We start from the raw sequence: 13,850 nt of genomic DNA on the forward strand, positions 1-13,850 counted from the left end.
GTGGCATTCAACTAAGTTCTGCTCAGAGCTGACCCCTTGAAACAAGTGGGTGTAGCTTAGTCATGCTCGTTAATTTCAGTGGGTAGTTGAATACCCCCCAAAATGACATCTGCTCCATACGTTGGAAGCACATGGCTTCTCCCAAAAGATTTGTTTGTTAAAGGTGCTGGCAGTTGTAAGGAGGGAGCCCATAGCAGTTAAAGTGATGTAAATGTGCTTTAAATCTGAGGCAGTGGAATCTACCTCTTTAGGATAGTGGTGACAGCATGCCTCGTGGTAGTGTTCTGAGGGCGAGCAATTTTCAGGGGTACAGTACACTGGCACAGTGTTTTACTCAAAGTAGACCTGTTGAAGTTAATGGACCTAACTCAGTCCTGTTCATTAATTTCAGTGGGTGTGTTCTGAGTAATGCCCAGTTGAACGCCATGCAGAATCACATTCAAACCATACATGTAGAACACACAGTTCCCAGGATCCTTTCAGGGAAGTATATTTTTTAAGGGTGCTGGGAATTGTAGCTATGTGGGTGGCAAACCTGGTTGACCCCTTTAGGCTTTCCGTGTGCTAGGCAGATGTGCTCTTTGACTGAGCTATTCCCCCCCCCCCCAAAAAAAATGGTCACCTTTGTCTGAATGTCAGTTGCTGAGGATCACAAGTGGGGAGAAAGCTTCTGCCTTGCTTGTGGGCTTCCCACTGGGGCATCTGGTGTAGATGGGCCTGTGGCTTGATCATGCATCCAGGGCTGGGTGAAGAAGTATTTCCTCTTGCCTTCATCTCTTCAGAGGGAAGACTGCTGGGAGCTTTGAATCCCACCCAGATGGCCTTTTCCCACTTCTTCCTCTTCCCCCAGGCTCCCCGGCACCGCAGTCCCAGTCTCCGCAGTCCCTCCTGATGGCGGGTGCCCGTCTACAGAGCAGCCCGGCAACCCTGACGGACATTTACCAGAACAAGCAGAAGCTCCGGAAGCAGCACTCGGACCCTGTCTGCCCATCCTACGCGGGCTACAGCTACAGCCACTCTCCACAGCCAGCCCGGCCGGTCAGCCTGGGGACGTCGCCCACGAAGCACGCAGGATCGTCGCCCCGGAGCTCCGACTGGCTCTTCAAAACGCCCCTGCCGACAATCATTGGCTCTCCCACAAAGGTGGGCGTTGAGACCTCTTCCACAGGGACAAGATTGGTAGGCTCTGGACCAGTGTAGAAATGCTGACTCCCTCTCAGAGAAATTGGGAGCAGGTTAAGGATCATGTGCCGTCTCCAGGGAATTAGTTTATCTCTCCCTCCCCCCCCCCCCCAGCCTCTGCTTGCACGAGATACCCCTGGCGCCATTGCTTAACTGCGCTTAAATTGACATGTGTTGTTGACTCATCTGTTTTTTAAGTGATAGCCAACTCATTGTTGGAATCCCAAGGGCTGTATGCGATGCAGCTCCGCTGGCACAAGGGGCTTCGATTTGAACAATGGAACCTCCTCTCCAGGCACCTCAAAACCAGCTCCAGGGTGCTGGAGGACCCTCCAGAGCAGATTTGGGGTGGGAGTTGAGGAAACGGAAGTCCCGCTGCTATCAGCTAGCTGTTGTTACCACTGGCACTTGGATTTAACGTCTGATGGGCCGCCATTTCCCCCATCCCTGGCTTGAAACCAGAGACTTGAATGGCATGTGGGGGTGGGGGTGGGGGGTGACTCCAGGAAGAGAGGGAGGCTGCTCCTGATCTTCTTAAGCCTCAGCTGCCTCAAAACGATAAAGCCAGATGGGAACAAAACCCTGTGAGACTCACTTCTATTTTATTTGCCCTTCCAGACAACCGCTCCTTTCAAGATCCCAAAAACGCAAGCCTCCTCCAACTTGGTGGGCCTGGTCAGCCGCCAGGGACCGTCGGACGTCCCACTACTGCAGCAGGCAAAGGATGTGGGCGAGGCGAGAACGTTCCCCCACTTCCATTCGACACAGGGAAGCGACAGGCAGGCAGCGGAACAGCAGCAGCAGCATCACCGCGGCAAGACTCTGTTTGGCAGGTAGCAGCTGCAGCCTCCACCCTCCCTCCCCAAACGCTGTGCCCTAAACAACTTGGCCCCAGAGTGCCTTAACCTCCGTCCCCCTCCCCCTCAGGCTGCACCCCGGTCACTTTTGGTGGTCCCACTTGCCCCAAACTTTTGGCTGGCCTTTTCCACAGGTCGAGCGTTCACTGTGGCAGGCCCTGAAATCCTTGCTAGTAGAAGAGGCTTGCCGGGAGCTGTCCCTGCTCCATTTTAGATGGGTAAAAAAAAAACCCTGCCTTATCCAGGCAGGCCTTTTCAAACTGGAGATTATTTGCCCAACCAGCTTTTACTTAAGTGTTTAACATTTTAAAATTGTTTCTGTTGAAATGACTGGGGTGTGTGCTTTTTTTATCCCATATACCTCCTTGTGCTATTTTTATACAACAGCGTGGGTTTCCAAGTAAATAAGTTTTTTAATAATAAAAAAATTCCGTTGCCTGCAGAAAAAGGGGGGGGCTCTTCAAGTCCCTTCATGCCCCAAAACTGATGCCAAGGATCACTGTAAAGGCAGAGCTGTGGAGCAGAAGAAAAAATCCCCCATTTCACACCTTACCTTCACAAAGGATTGCAGCAGGTCCCTTTCACCTGTTCTTGCTCTCCTCTTGCCTGTTTGTGGCATATACAAATGATGCAGAGTGGGTCCTATTTCCTCGGCTGACAAAACAGTTGTGGTTCTGCTGATTCTATAAGGGAGGCCTTAGCACAGCACTGAACTTACGCCACCCCAGAGCACTAGGGTTAAGCTTTCAGTGCAGCGCTCTTCCTCCCGCAGAAGCTACTGTGGAAATGGAACGGAAGCACCTGGTTGTTTCATTGGGCTTGCCCAGGAAAAGGTCCCAGCGGAACACGATCTCTGCAGTGTGTGGTTTAGACCACAGCATGTGGATCTGGTGTGTCAGTGTGTGTAAATATAAGCCTCATTTCCTGGTGCGGCTTCTCCCCCTCCAGCACTCAGAAGTTCCCCGTTGTTTTGCATTTTGCACTTGCAAATCCATGTTTGTTTCTCCCTGCCTGCAAACTCCTACCAGATGAAGATGGGTGTAAATTACAAACGACCCATTTTGATCTGTTGTACAGTTGGTTTTCTTTCTTCCCCCCTAGTTCTACTAGGTCTCCCCCCCCCCCCCATGAAGTGGATCTTTAAACAGCTCTTTTGAGAGCACTTTCCCCTCCTCTGCTGTGCTCTGCTTGCCCCCTCCCCACCCCCCAGACTGGATGTACACACTATCTGACGTAACCACAGCACTGCATCATGGGGAGTGGCTTCCTGAAGCCAGCACGCCCCACCCTCTGTTTTAGTTTACATCAGACCTGCACAAAGTGAAGGCAATCTGCAATGGGCTCCTTCCTATCATGGCCACAATGGGGCCAGGACTGGGGAAGAGTGGGTCAAGCCACGACCTATGTCTAGCAAACTGCATTTGGCTTGGTGGATCACAGCTCATGCAGGCCTGGCATACATTGAGGATACTTAACTCGCGCCACAGTCTGAGGTCAGCCGCACACTAAAGCCAGGAGAAGCAAGTCATACCCCACCCTTGCCCAGCCCAGGCTTTGCCACTTCTCCCCCACCCCGCTGGATTTTGCCATTTCCCAAACGCATTGTGCTTTCTTTCCGCCTAGGTCTGTGAGCACCGGCAAGCTGTCAGATCAGCAAGCAAAAGCAGCTCTGGGAGGCCAGCTCTGTCAGGGCAGCACAGACAGCCTTAACACTGAGCGGCCAATGGATACAGGTAAGGCAGCTGGTGGCTGGAGCTCTTGGTAGGGTGGAAGGCAAGGGAGAAATGGAGGAAGAATGCCTGTTCAGTAGCTGCATACATGAGAGAGAGGGAGAATAAAAAGCCTGTGAGTGTATATATTGAGTGTACATATAGATATGCATACATTCACTCCCTCCTGGAATGCAAGAGGCCCCCACCTGTGCTGGCATTCTGCTGGCTTCTGAAGGCACACCTGTTTACCTGGTCATTCCCTTGATCACTCTCCCCATGACTCCCATTTTAATGGGGCTGTTTTCATTGTGTGTTTTACACACAGCCCCGCCAGCTGAAGAGAGTGCCACAAATCCACCCAAGTGGACTCCAGCCCACAAAAGCTTCATATTCAAATTGTCCCGAACTTTATGGCCACTGCATGACTGATAGCCAGGAGGAATCAAAAACATAAATAACATGAAGGCATGGATTATCCATCGACCTCCGCTTGCAAATGTTTTCCTTCCCCCCCCCAAGAGTGAAAATCAAATTTTAATAGGGCTGCCCAGATCCAGATTAAAGTTGTTCCTCTCCCCGCCTCCTGACCTCCCCGCCTTATTCAACATCTTTATCAACGACTTGGATGATGGACTCAAGGGCATCCTGATCAAATTTGCAGATGACACCAAACTGGGAGGGGTGGCTAACACCCCAGAGGACAGGATCACACTTCAAAACGACCTTGACAGATTAGAGAACTGGGCCAAAACAAACAAGATGAATTTTAACAGGGAGAAATGTAAAGTATTGCACTTGGGCAAAAAAAATGAGAGGCACAAATACAAGATGGGTGACACCTGGCTTGAGAGCAGTACATGTGAAAAGGATCTAGGAGTCTTGGTTGACCACAAACTTGACATGAGCCAACAGTGTGACGCGGCAGCTAAAAAAGCCAATGCAATTCTGGGCTGCATCAATAGGAGTATAGCATCTAGATCAAGGGAAGTAATAGTGCCACTGTATTCTGCTCTGGTCAGACCTCACCTGGAGTACTGTGTCCAGTTCTGGGCACCACAGTTCAAGAAGGACACTGACAAACTGGAACGTGTCCAGAGGAGGGCAACCAAAATGGTCAAAGGCCTGGAAACGATGCCTTATGAGGAACGGCTAAGGGAGCTGGGCATGTTTAGCCTGGAGAAGAGGAGGTTAAGGGGTGATATGATAGCCATGTTCAAATATATAAAAGGATGTCACATAGAGGAGGGAGAAAGGTTGTTTTCTGCTGCTCCAGAGAAGCGGACACGGAGCAATGGATCCAAACTACAAGAAAGAAGATTCCACCTAAACATTAGGAAGAACTTCCTGACAGTAAGAGCTGTTCGACAGTGGAATTTGCTGCCAAGGAGTGTGGTGGAGTCTCCTTCTTTGGAGGTCTTTAAGCAGAGGCTTGACAACCATATGTCAGGAGTGCTCTGATGGTGTTTCCTGCTTGGCAGGGGGTTGGACTCGATGGCCCTTGTGGTCTCTTCCAACTCTATGATTCTATGATTCTATGGTCATTGGCCTTGCCTGGGTTAAGCCAAAAACCTCACAGGAAAAAGTGGGTTTCGAGGAGGGATCTGTAATGGGAGATAACCAGGGAAGTGGCAAGAGGGACAGCAGATACCCCTTCCCAGTGGCCGTGTTTGGCTCCAGCTCTACTTGTACATTGTGTGTGGGGCATGTCCTCAGGAGGACTAACGTGCCGTCTCTTCCTCCCCCCAGCTCCACCGGGGGCCTGCGGCATCGCAGCAGTTCCTCCCTCCATGGGAGCCGGCGTGAGCTCAAGAGCCGTGATGTTTACCGTGGGGTCCCCTCCCAACAGCGCCACCCCTCCAACCTGCACCCACATGGTCCTCAGAGCTCGGACAACATCTGGTGAGTGGCATGGACATTGCCTGTTGCCGGGGCCAGATTGTGCAGCAAGGCAGGGAGGTGGGAGTTCAGGAGAAGTCAGTTGGGGATCTCGGACTGTTACCCCAAAATAAGGTCGCCATATTTCAAAAGGTGAAAATCCAGACAAAAAAGTGTTGGTGGTGGTTGTTTTGCCAAAGTTGTTGAGCTTTTTCTGGCGACCCTACCCCCTCACTTCTCCTGCCCAAGTCCGTACATAGTGTGGTTATTTTTTTAAAAAGTATTCCAGGGCAAAACCCTCTCAAAAGATAGAGGAGCCTTCTGTCTGTCTGCAGAAGTGCTTCAGCCCTTTCAATACTCCTCCCTTGACTGAATCACAGGAAGACCCTCAAGCATCCTTACTTACACATTGATTTGCTCCAGGGCTTCTGAGAAAAAGTACACTTGTGGTTGGGTGGAGAGTGAAAATCGTTGCCACCACATGTCTGTAATTTTGTTTTATAGTTTGCTATTCCCTGAATAATAAAGAAACAAGTGTGTGTGTTTCTTTCTCCCCTCCCCACCTTTTCCAGTTGGCTCCAACAGCTCTGGGGGGTCTCTGTGCTCTACCAGCGGCCGGGTCCTCATGGGCTCCCCTCCTGGTGTTTACATGGGCTCCTCTCCCCCCGGAGCAGAGGCAGCTCCGTGCCTGAAGTACATGCCTTATGGCACTTCACCTCCAAGCTTAGAGGGGTTTATCACCTTTGAGGCCCCAGAACTGCCGGAAGAGACTTTGATGGAGGTAAGGAAGAGCGGCAACTTAAGAGTGAGTTTAAGTGACTATGTATTGGGGCTGGGGTTTCTCCAGATGTTGCAGGGTCCCCTGTCAGGGATGACTGGAGAACCAAAGATGTCCCATCCCTGTTAAATAAATTAAACGTACATTGTTAAAGCAGTTTAGGTTTTATAAGATAGTAGGTATAGCATCTATTTAAGTTCCAACCCCCCAATATTTTCATTCACACATACACAGGAGTACCCATTTTTTTCTCTGCATATTTTATGTTGTTGTTCTTTTATTGATCACCTATGCAAGTGTCTCAGTGTGATGTACAATAAAGAAATGAAGAGGGGAAGAAATATTTGAACACACACACACACCCGAGAGAGAGAGAGAATACAAAGTAGACGCTCCTGGCAGAGTCCCCTTTCATCCAGCTGGAGAAGCCCGTTAGAACAAAAGTGCATTGAAAGTGCAGGTAGTGGGCACCTCTTGCATCTTGACAGAGTTGCTTTTCCGAATATTGACAGATAAAATTCATTTATGCTTTTGAAGGAGATTGTAACAGTGATGACCCCTAAGGGCAGGGGGAGCCTGTGGCCCTCTAGACTTTGTTGGACTACATCTCCCATCAGCCCCAGCCAGCATGACCAGTGGCCAGGAATGGAGGGCTGTAGATTCCCCATGCCTAGTATGTGTGTGTTTTGTAACACGTCTCCCCAATACTTAACTATTGTCAGACGAGATCCAAAACTTACAACCCTTGCCATTAAATACCTTCTAATTGGGGGCAGGAAGGTTTTCAGCACCCACCTTAAAACTTTGGAAAGAGAGAGGGACCTTGCCAGATCTTCCCAGGGAGAGAATTCCGTATAGCTGTGGGTGGCACTCTAGGGAAGGGGCTGTTTGGCGGTGGTGGCCTGCTAACTCCTTGATGCTAAGCGGGGCTCTCTCTGCTTCTTCCCTCCTGGCAGAGGGAGCACACAGACACCCTGCGCCACCTGAACTTGATGCTGGCCTTCACGGAGTGTGTCCTGGACCTGACCGCTGTCCGAAGCGGGAACCCTGAGCTCTGCTCCTCGGCGGTGTCTGTCTATCAGATCCAGGAGAGTGTGGTAGTGGATCAGATCAGCCAGCTGAGCAAAGACTGGGGGTAGGTACCCACCCACCAGACCCCAGGAGGCTGGTCTTTGTTGAGCTGCCCAGCGCCAGTGTGCCCAAGTCCTTATACCATCAAGAAGGCATTTCCGTGTTGCCAATGAGCAATGTGGGGGTGGGGGGGTTTGTGGGGTAGTCCTTCTGAGGCTGAGCTGTGCAAGGCCATCTCTTCACGCCCCGCATGTGGCAATGGGCCAATGCCCGAGCTGCTATTCTCTCCCTTGCTTTTTAATGCTTGCTGTGGACAACCCCCCCCCCCCAAAAAAAAAATGGGATTGGGAAAGTGGCAGCTCCTCTCCTAACAAAAGGCACCCGTTTCACTCTTCTCCAGGCAAGTTGAGCAGCTGGTCCTGTACATGAAAGCTGCCCAGTTGTTGGCGTCCTCCTTGCACCTAGCCAAAGCGCAGATCAAGTCGGCGAAGCTGAACCTCTCTACCGCAGTGAAGCAAGGTGTGTGGGGCTACCCTCAGGGCATGGAGCCCAGGCCCTTGGTCCATCTAGCTCAGTGGGGTCTGCAGTCAACCGGCAGCAGACACTCCAGGATCCCAGGTGGGGGGACATTCCCAGCCTTGCCTGGAGATACTGCAAGGGACAGAACCTGGGACTTCTCACAGGTTGAGTATCTGCTGCCTTTCATGCAGAAAGTCCCAGCTTCCGTCCCCAGTGGCATCTCCAGGTACGGCTAGGAAAGCATCCTTGCCTGAAACTCTGGAGAGCTGGTGCCAGTCAGAGCGGGCAGTTCTGAGCTCGATGGACCAGTGGTCTGGTTCGGTAGAAGGCAACCTGCTGGGACCCAGAGGTGGCAGTGGAAGCTTCCCAGACCCAGTGAACAGGCCCAGGAGCTTGTCAAGGTCTGTAGGGCATCAGCCACAAGGCACTTTGAATGGATGTCAGCAAAGCCAAGGCAGCAGCATATGCCCTTCCTGCTGCTCAGGCTGTGACAGGAGCAGGCCAGTGCCCCCCTCCCTGTTTCACAGCTGCTTTCTTCCCTGCAGTGGTAAAAAACCTGAACGAGAGGTACAAGTTCTGCATCGCCATGTGCAAGAAGCTGACGGGAAAGCTGAACCGGTTCTTTTCGGACAAGCAGAGGTTCGTCGACGAAATCAACAGCGTCACGGCCGAGAAGCTCATCTACAGCTGTGCTGTGGAAATGGTAAAGGGGGTCGGTGGGTGGGAAGAAGGCTATGCAGCAGTGGTGGGCGGAGCTAGAGGCAAAAGGGGGTGGAGCAGTGAACACATGTCACCTTTGTCCAGGAGGCTGGTTTCTGCGTTTCCTGTCTCTCTCACACCCTTCTATCCTCCACCCAGGCCAGTGGGAGGCATGATCAGACACTTTCCAGCCTTGCAAAAGCACTGAAGGGGGAGTCAAGGCAGGGCTGGGGCAAAAGGGCAGGTCCAGATAAAGAGTATCTTGGAGGGCTGCATTTGGCCCCTGTATCTGATCCCCTTGTGGGTAAAAGATAAGGAGGACTTTCAGGAGAGAAGGGCTTTTTTGTGGGTGGGTGAGGGTCCTGTCTATGTCTGCCCCTCAGAGCTCCAGGGCTCAGCCTCCTTATCCACAAGCAAATCTCTCAGTGGATGTGGGATATAGAGAGAGGTCACCAGCTATCATGGGGAACGGGATTCTGAATAAGTGAGCTTCTGGCACTCACTGAGAATCTTGCCACAGTCATGTTCAAAAGCCACATGTGGGCTCCCTCCTCGGCTTTGCCTTTCTGGGGAACATAAAAGCAGTGAGGGGCCCTTGCATTTCCATTGAAAGAGGCACGCAAACAAATTAGGTGGCACTCTCGGGATTAATTAAACTGGGCTTTCTTTTTTCCATTCGTTAATGCCTTCTTTGTATGTCTCAGAAGTTAACCCAAGGTGCCATTTCTGCGTGTTGTCTGGCTAATATTTCGTCAGACTTAAACAGTCATTAGTTTTAATTCCCTGGGGTGTCGCACACAGTCCCCGTTGTGGGAGAAAGGGAAGCTTTTCTGGTAATGGTACCCTGGGTAACATGGTTGGAGGCTCGGGGAGACTCCCTGATGGTCTTGGGCAAAATAGAAAGGTTCCGGGGTTTCCAAAAGATGCAGCAGCTTCAGACAAAGAGGAGGAACGTTCACTCATTGCAAAATAAAAATCCACACAAGTTTTCCCAGTGTTCCAGTTCTTCCTTTTAAAAAGATTGAGGGAAATATGAAAAGCTCTTTCCCCTCACCCAGATTTTTTTCTTGGAGGTTAACATTTCTAATGTTTTTACTTTCTACCAACGATGTCAAGCATGTAGCCCCCCCCCCCCCAATTGTATCATCTCAGCAGCTACTGTGAGATAGGCTAAGCCGAGAGATTAGGAAAGGGGCACAGAGTTGCCTTTGGCAGGAGTGGGATTAGAACCCAGGTCCTCAGTCACGTCCTTTACTACTCGACAGAAGGCAGTCTCTGCGGTGGGTGGAGGTTGCCTTCCGTGCAGGTCACTGCTTTGAGTGCCCCCATTTTCTTAGCCCCTGGGCTTGATCGGTCTCTTCATCCCATCTCAGGTGCAGGCGGCCGCCCTGGACGAGATGTTTCAGCAGACAGAAGACATTGCATACCGATACCACAAAGCAGCTCTGTTGCTGGAAGGCCTGGCAAAGATCATACAAGACCCGGTTGACATAGAAAACATTAACAAATGTAAGTCGGTTTGGCGGTGTTGGGGCGTCCCCTTCGCAAAGTGTGACTCCTTTCCTAGAATCTGGAACAAGCCGTGTTGCTCTGAGCCTGGACAACTCAAAGAATCCCCTCTTAAGGGTTCAGTGCAAGCACTTCTTGCAGGCTCACCTGTGTCCACCTCTTTTTAACACGTTCTCCTTTGCTTTCAGATAAAGCGAGTATTGAACGCAGGCTCTCGGCCCTTTGCTGCAGCGCAGTGGCTGTTTACGAGCAGTAGGCGAGTCGCCCGGGACCACTTGGCAGATTGTTCCGCTACAGCCAAATCGACCCCTTTGCCCCTGTCGCAGCAGGAGGGCAGGTTTTTACATTTCTGTGGGTTTTCTACCAAAGAGAAAGGAGAAATGTGGTTGATTCGCAGAGGGGAAGAAACCCTGAACTATCTCGGAGGAGACTTGCCTTATGACTTAAAACTTGCGCACCCCACCCCATCTTTCACTGAGCAGCCAGGTTCAAAAGGCTCGTCTTTCCATTCCCAGCAGAACCTTGCCACAGAGCCTCGGTTGGGGACGGCAAATTGGCGTATTATTACGATTTCTTACGAAAGGATGGAACAAAGAATGGGACTTCCGTATTTGGGCAAGGTCCAGAATCGCAGGGCTGGAAGAGATTTCTTTTTGGAACAAGACTCTGGGAGGAAGCTGAGAACAGTGCTAACTGCAAACCTGTGTCTTGTGGCGCTTTTGAGGCTGTTGCTGGATTTGGACCTGAGCTCGTGTTTTGTAAATAGCACTTCTTCAAGCCCATCAGGCATAAGAAGAAACGGCACCTTTTGGAAAAAGACGAGGAGAAATGATGGACCTGGGTGAGGGTGGGGTCTTCTTTTTTTTTATTTTACTTTTGAGGGAGATCCATTTGGAATCCCTGAAACCAGTTTGAGCAGTTATCGTGGATATAAAAGCTTGATGGTTTTTGTCTTCTTCCTGAATATCCTGGCCCAAAATACTTTATATTGCACTAATTTACTAAAAAAAAGAAAAACTATACTCTTCCGGGGGGGGGGGGCTTTTTTTTTTTTTTTTTTAAAGCAGAAAAGGCACAACAAACTTGCTGGAGCAGGTTAGAGGAAACCATTCGATTTCACTGTATGCTTTTCGAGGGGGAAAAAACCACCGCCCATCCCGAAATCATCCAGAAAAGAAAAGAAAAAACGCTTTCCGAAATTTCAAATGTAGCGTCTTAGGAGACTTTCAGGCAAAGCTGTACATAACCTGTCTTCAGGAGGACTTTTCCCTTTTTTTATATACCTGTTTGTCTAATACTTGAGTAACTTGGCCACAACTCCGGAGCATTTCGGTGGTGTTGCGAAGCCCCCGCTGGCTTGCTGTTCTTCCCCACTTCCCCCTCCCGTTTATACAAGTTTGGTTGCTTAGTTCTGTTGTAGCATGTGGAACTTGTGTGTTACTGCCTGTATTTATCGATAGGTATCCCCTTAATCCTGTCCCGTCCCCCCTTTCATATCAGAGGAGGCGTGCTGCGGTTTCAGTCTGTTCCTTTAAAACTGCATAAAGGGTTCTCGGACACACGAAGTGTTAGGTCTCTGCGTGTTGTGGTGGCACGGACTTTTCCTCCCCTTACGGTAGCAGAAGAGCATTAAAAAATCAGGGTGGCTTTTGAGGACACTCTGACACTTCCTACGGCTGCTTCCCCCCCATTTTCAGACATGCCTCCGGGTGGCTTTTGTGAATTCGTTATCTAGGCAACTTAGTTTCTCTGGAAATGATCCCTCTTCATTTTGAGAGTTGGCTTTTTTTAAAAAAAAAAAATAAGAAAATTATCATCACTTGGACACTTGAACACACCCCATTCTTCAGAACGAAATCATTTGGAACCTTATTTTTGTACTAGCCAGGCCTTCTCGGCAGGGAGGTCGTTGACATTCAGACACCATCTGTTTCCATGAACTGATGACCGCATATATGTGTGTGTGTATGGGTGGGTCTCCTTTGCCCCCTACCCTTGTTTTTATTTTCTTTGCTTTGACAACGTAATGTACTGTTTACCTTATTTATCTGTATGAGAAATTCCAGCAGTTAATTTGAAAGTTTTTTTTTTCTTTTTAATTTATACGACATTTGTATTTTTAGGTCTTTAATACTGTGTTTCTACTACCTCTTCTTTGTAACTGCATGCATTTATTCTTGACTCCCTGTAGCGTAATAACTGAAAAACAAAAACAAAATCCTGTTGCATAATTTTTATTATGGCCTGTATAAATGTATATTAAGGTTAAAAAAAAAAAATATAAACCGATACTCAGAAGTGTTTTTATGGTACAGCTTGACACTTTAAAGATTTTGCAGTCACCGGCATAATGAACCCAGTGCAGTGCTGTCAAGAACATAAGGTGGTGGTCAAGTTTTACTCAAGAGTAGACACACTGGAATTAAGAAACTTAAAATACGTTCTGTTTCGCCAGGCCCATTTGGTGGCTGAAGTTCTGTCCCTGGCAACCCTGAAATTAGTACTTTGAGAACAAATTATTTTTCTTTAGAAGGTTGTTTTCTTAGAAGTTATTACTGTCATTATTTACTGAATTTACATTCTTCCTTCCTAGGGAGGTGAACAGAGAAACAATTTAAAAGCGAAGTGAAAACAATTAAAACATTCTAAAAGCCATGACAGTTAAAACCATTATTCCCTCCAGTTAACATGGGGGTGGTATTGCAATCATATTAATTCAGATGTGTTTGCTGCCCTGGGCTTCTTGGTGGGAAGTGCAGAGTATACATCCAGTAAGTAACAGGTCAGAGTTGGGCCCATTGATTCCAGTGGGTCTCCTCTTTAGTAAAACTTAGCTGAATACCACCCACAGGAAGGTGCTTTGCACAGAATCAGACCATCTAGCTTGATATTGCATACACTGGCTTGCAGCAGCGCTCCAGGGTTTCAGGCAGTGCATCTCTCCCCCGCCTGTAATGGTTCTAGGGGTTGCTTGTGCGTAAATCGGCGCCACACCTGGCTGGGTTACCTGGGTGGACTCTTTCTGTCCGGACAGCCACTCACCCGTGGCTGTCTCAATCGCTGGCAGAATCCGTCAGTGGGCGTTTCTTGAACTTCTTCCAGCAAAGAAGCTCTTTGACGCCTAGTCTCCGCCTACTCTCCCTGCGCGGAAGTCTTCTGCGCAGGGAGGGTGTGGGCAGCAGAGGACCCGTGCTCTCCCCGCTGGTCTCCGGCGAGGAGACATGGAGCCCCCTCGCCGATTCCCCCATCTGCCCCCCTTCTCCACTGGTGCTACGCTGATTTCCTTCCCCAGAAGATGGGCTGCTTCTCTCCCTGTGGGAGGAAGGAGCAAAAGCTCTGGAGATTCCAGTAAACTGCAGGTCCAGGAATATGTCTGCAGATTTGAATCCCATTGTGGACAGGTGAGTGGTCAGTCAGAACTATTGCTTATTGCAGCAGATGATGATGATGATGATGATGATGATGATGATGATGATGATGATGATGATTTACTGGCCCTTTGCCCTAAGGTCCCGGAGCAGGTTGCAACATTAAAAGAGATCCAGCACAGAGGGCCTTCTGGCGGTTCCCTCGCGAGAAGTGAGGTTACAGGGAACCAGGCAGAGGGCCTTCTCGGTGGTGGCTCCTGCCCTGTGGAATGCCCTCCCA

At 49.7% G+C, this 13,850-nt stretch overlaps 1 protein-coding gene across 3 annotated transcripts in view; it reads left to right on the plus strand.

Annotated features, from left to right (window-relative positions):
* ULK2 (unc-51 like autophagy activating kinase 2) overlaps positions 1-13,850 on the plus strand; it is an 84,649-nt gene that overhangs the window by 51,995 nt on the left and 18,804 nt on the right. For 2 of the 3 annotated variants that reach the window (XM_083587526.1, XM_083587527.1), the window contains exons 18-27: positions 851-1,143; positions 1,801-2,015; positions 3,663-3,772; positions 5,498-5,650; positions 6,199-6,407; positions 7,361-7,539; positions 7,876-7,994; positions 8,540-8,697; positions 10,067-10,202; positions 10,391-12,503. In XM_083587526.1, coding sequence (XP_083443652.1) covers positions 851-1,143; positions 1,801-2,015; positions 3,663-3,772; positions 5,498-5,650; positions 6,199-6,407; positions 7,361-7,539; positions 7,876-7,994; positions 8,540-8,697; positions 10,067-10,202; positions 10,391-10,458 — 1,640 coding nt within the window. In that variant the 3' untranslated portion in view covers positions 10,459-12,503. Of the gene's footprint in view, positions 1-850; positions 1,144-1,800; positions 2,016-3,662; positions 3,773-5,497; positions 5,651-6,198; positions 6,408-7,360; positions 7,540-7,875; positions 7,995-8,539; positions 9,249-10,066; positions 10,203-10,390; positions 12,504-13,850 lie in introns of those variants that run through there. The other variant, XR_014541903.1, reaches the window with a different exon arrangement.

This window comes from Podarcis filfolensis (genome assembly GCF_964270895.1).
Source record: "Podarcis filfolensis genome assembly, chromosome: 15".
NCBI classification, from domain to species: Eukaryota; Metazoa; Chordata; class Lepidosauria; order Squamata; family Lacertidae; genus Podarcis; species Podarcis filfolensis.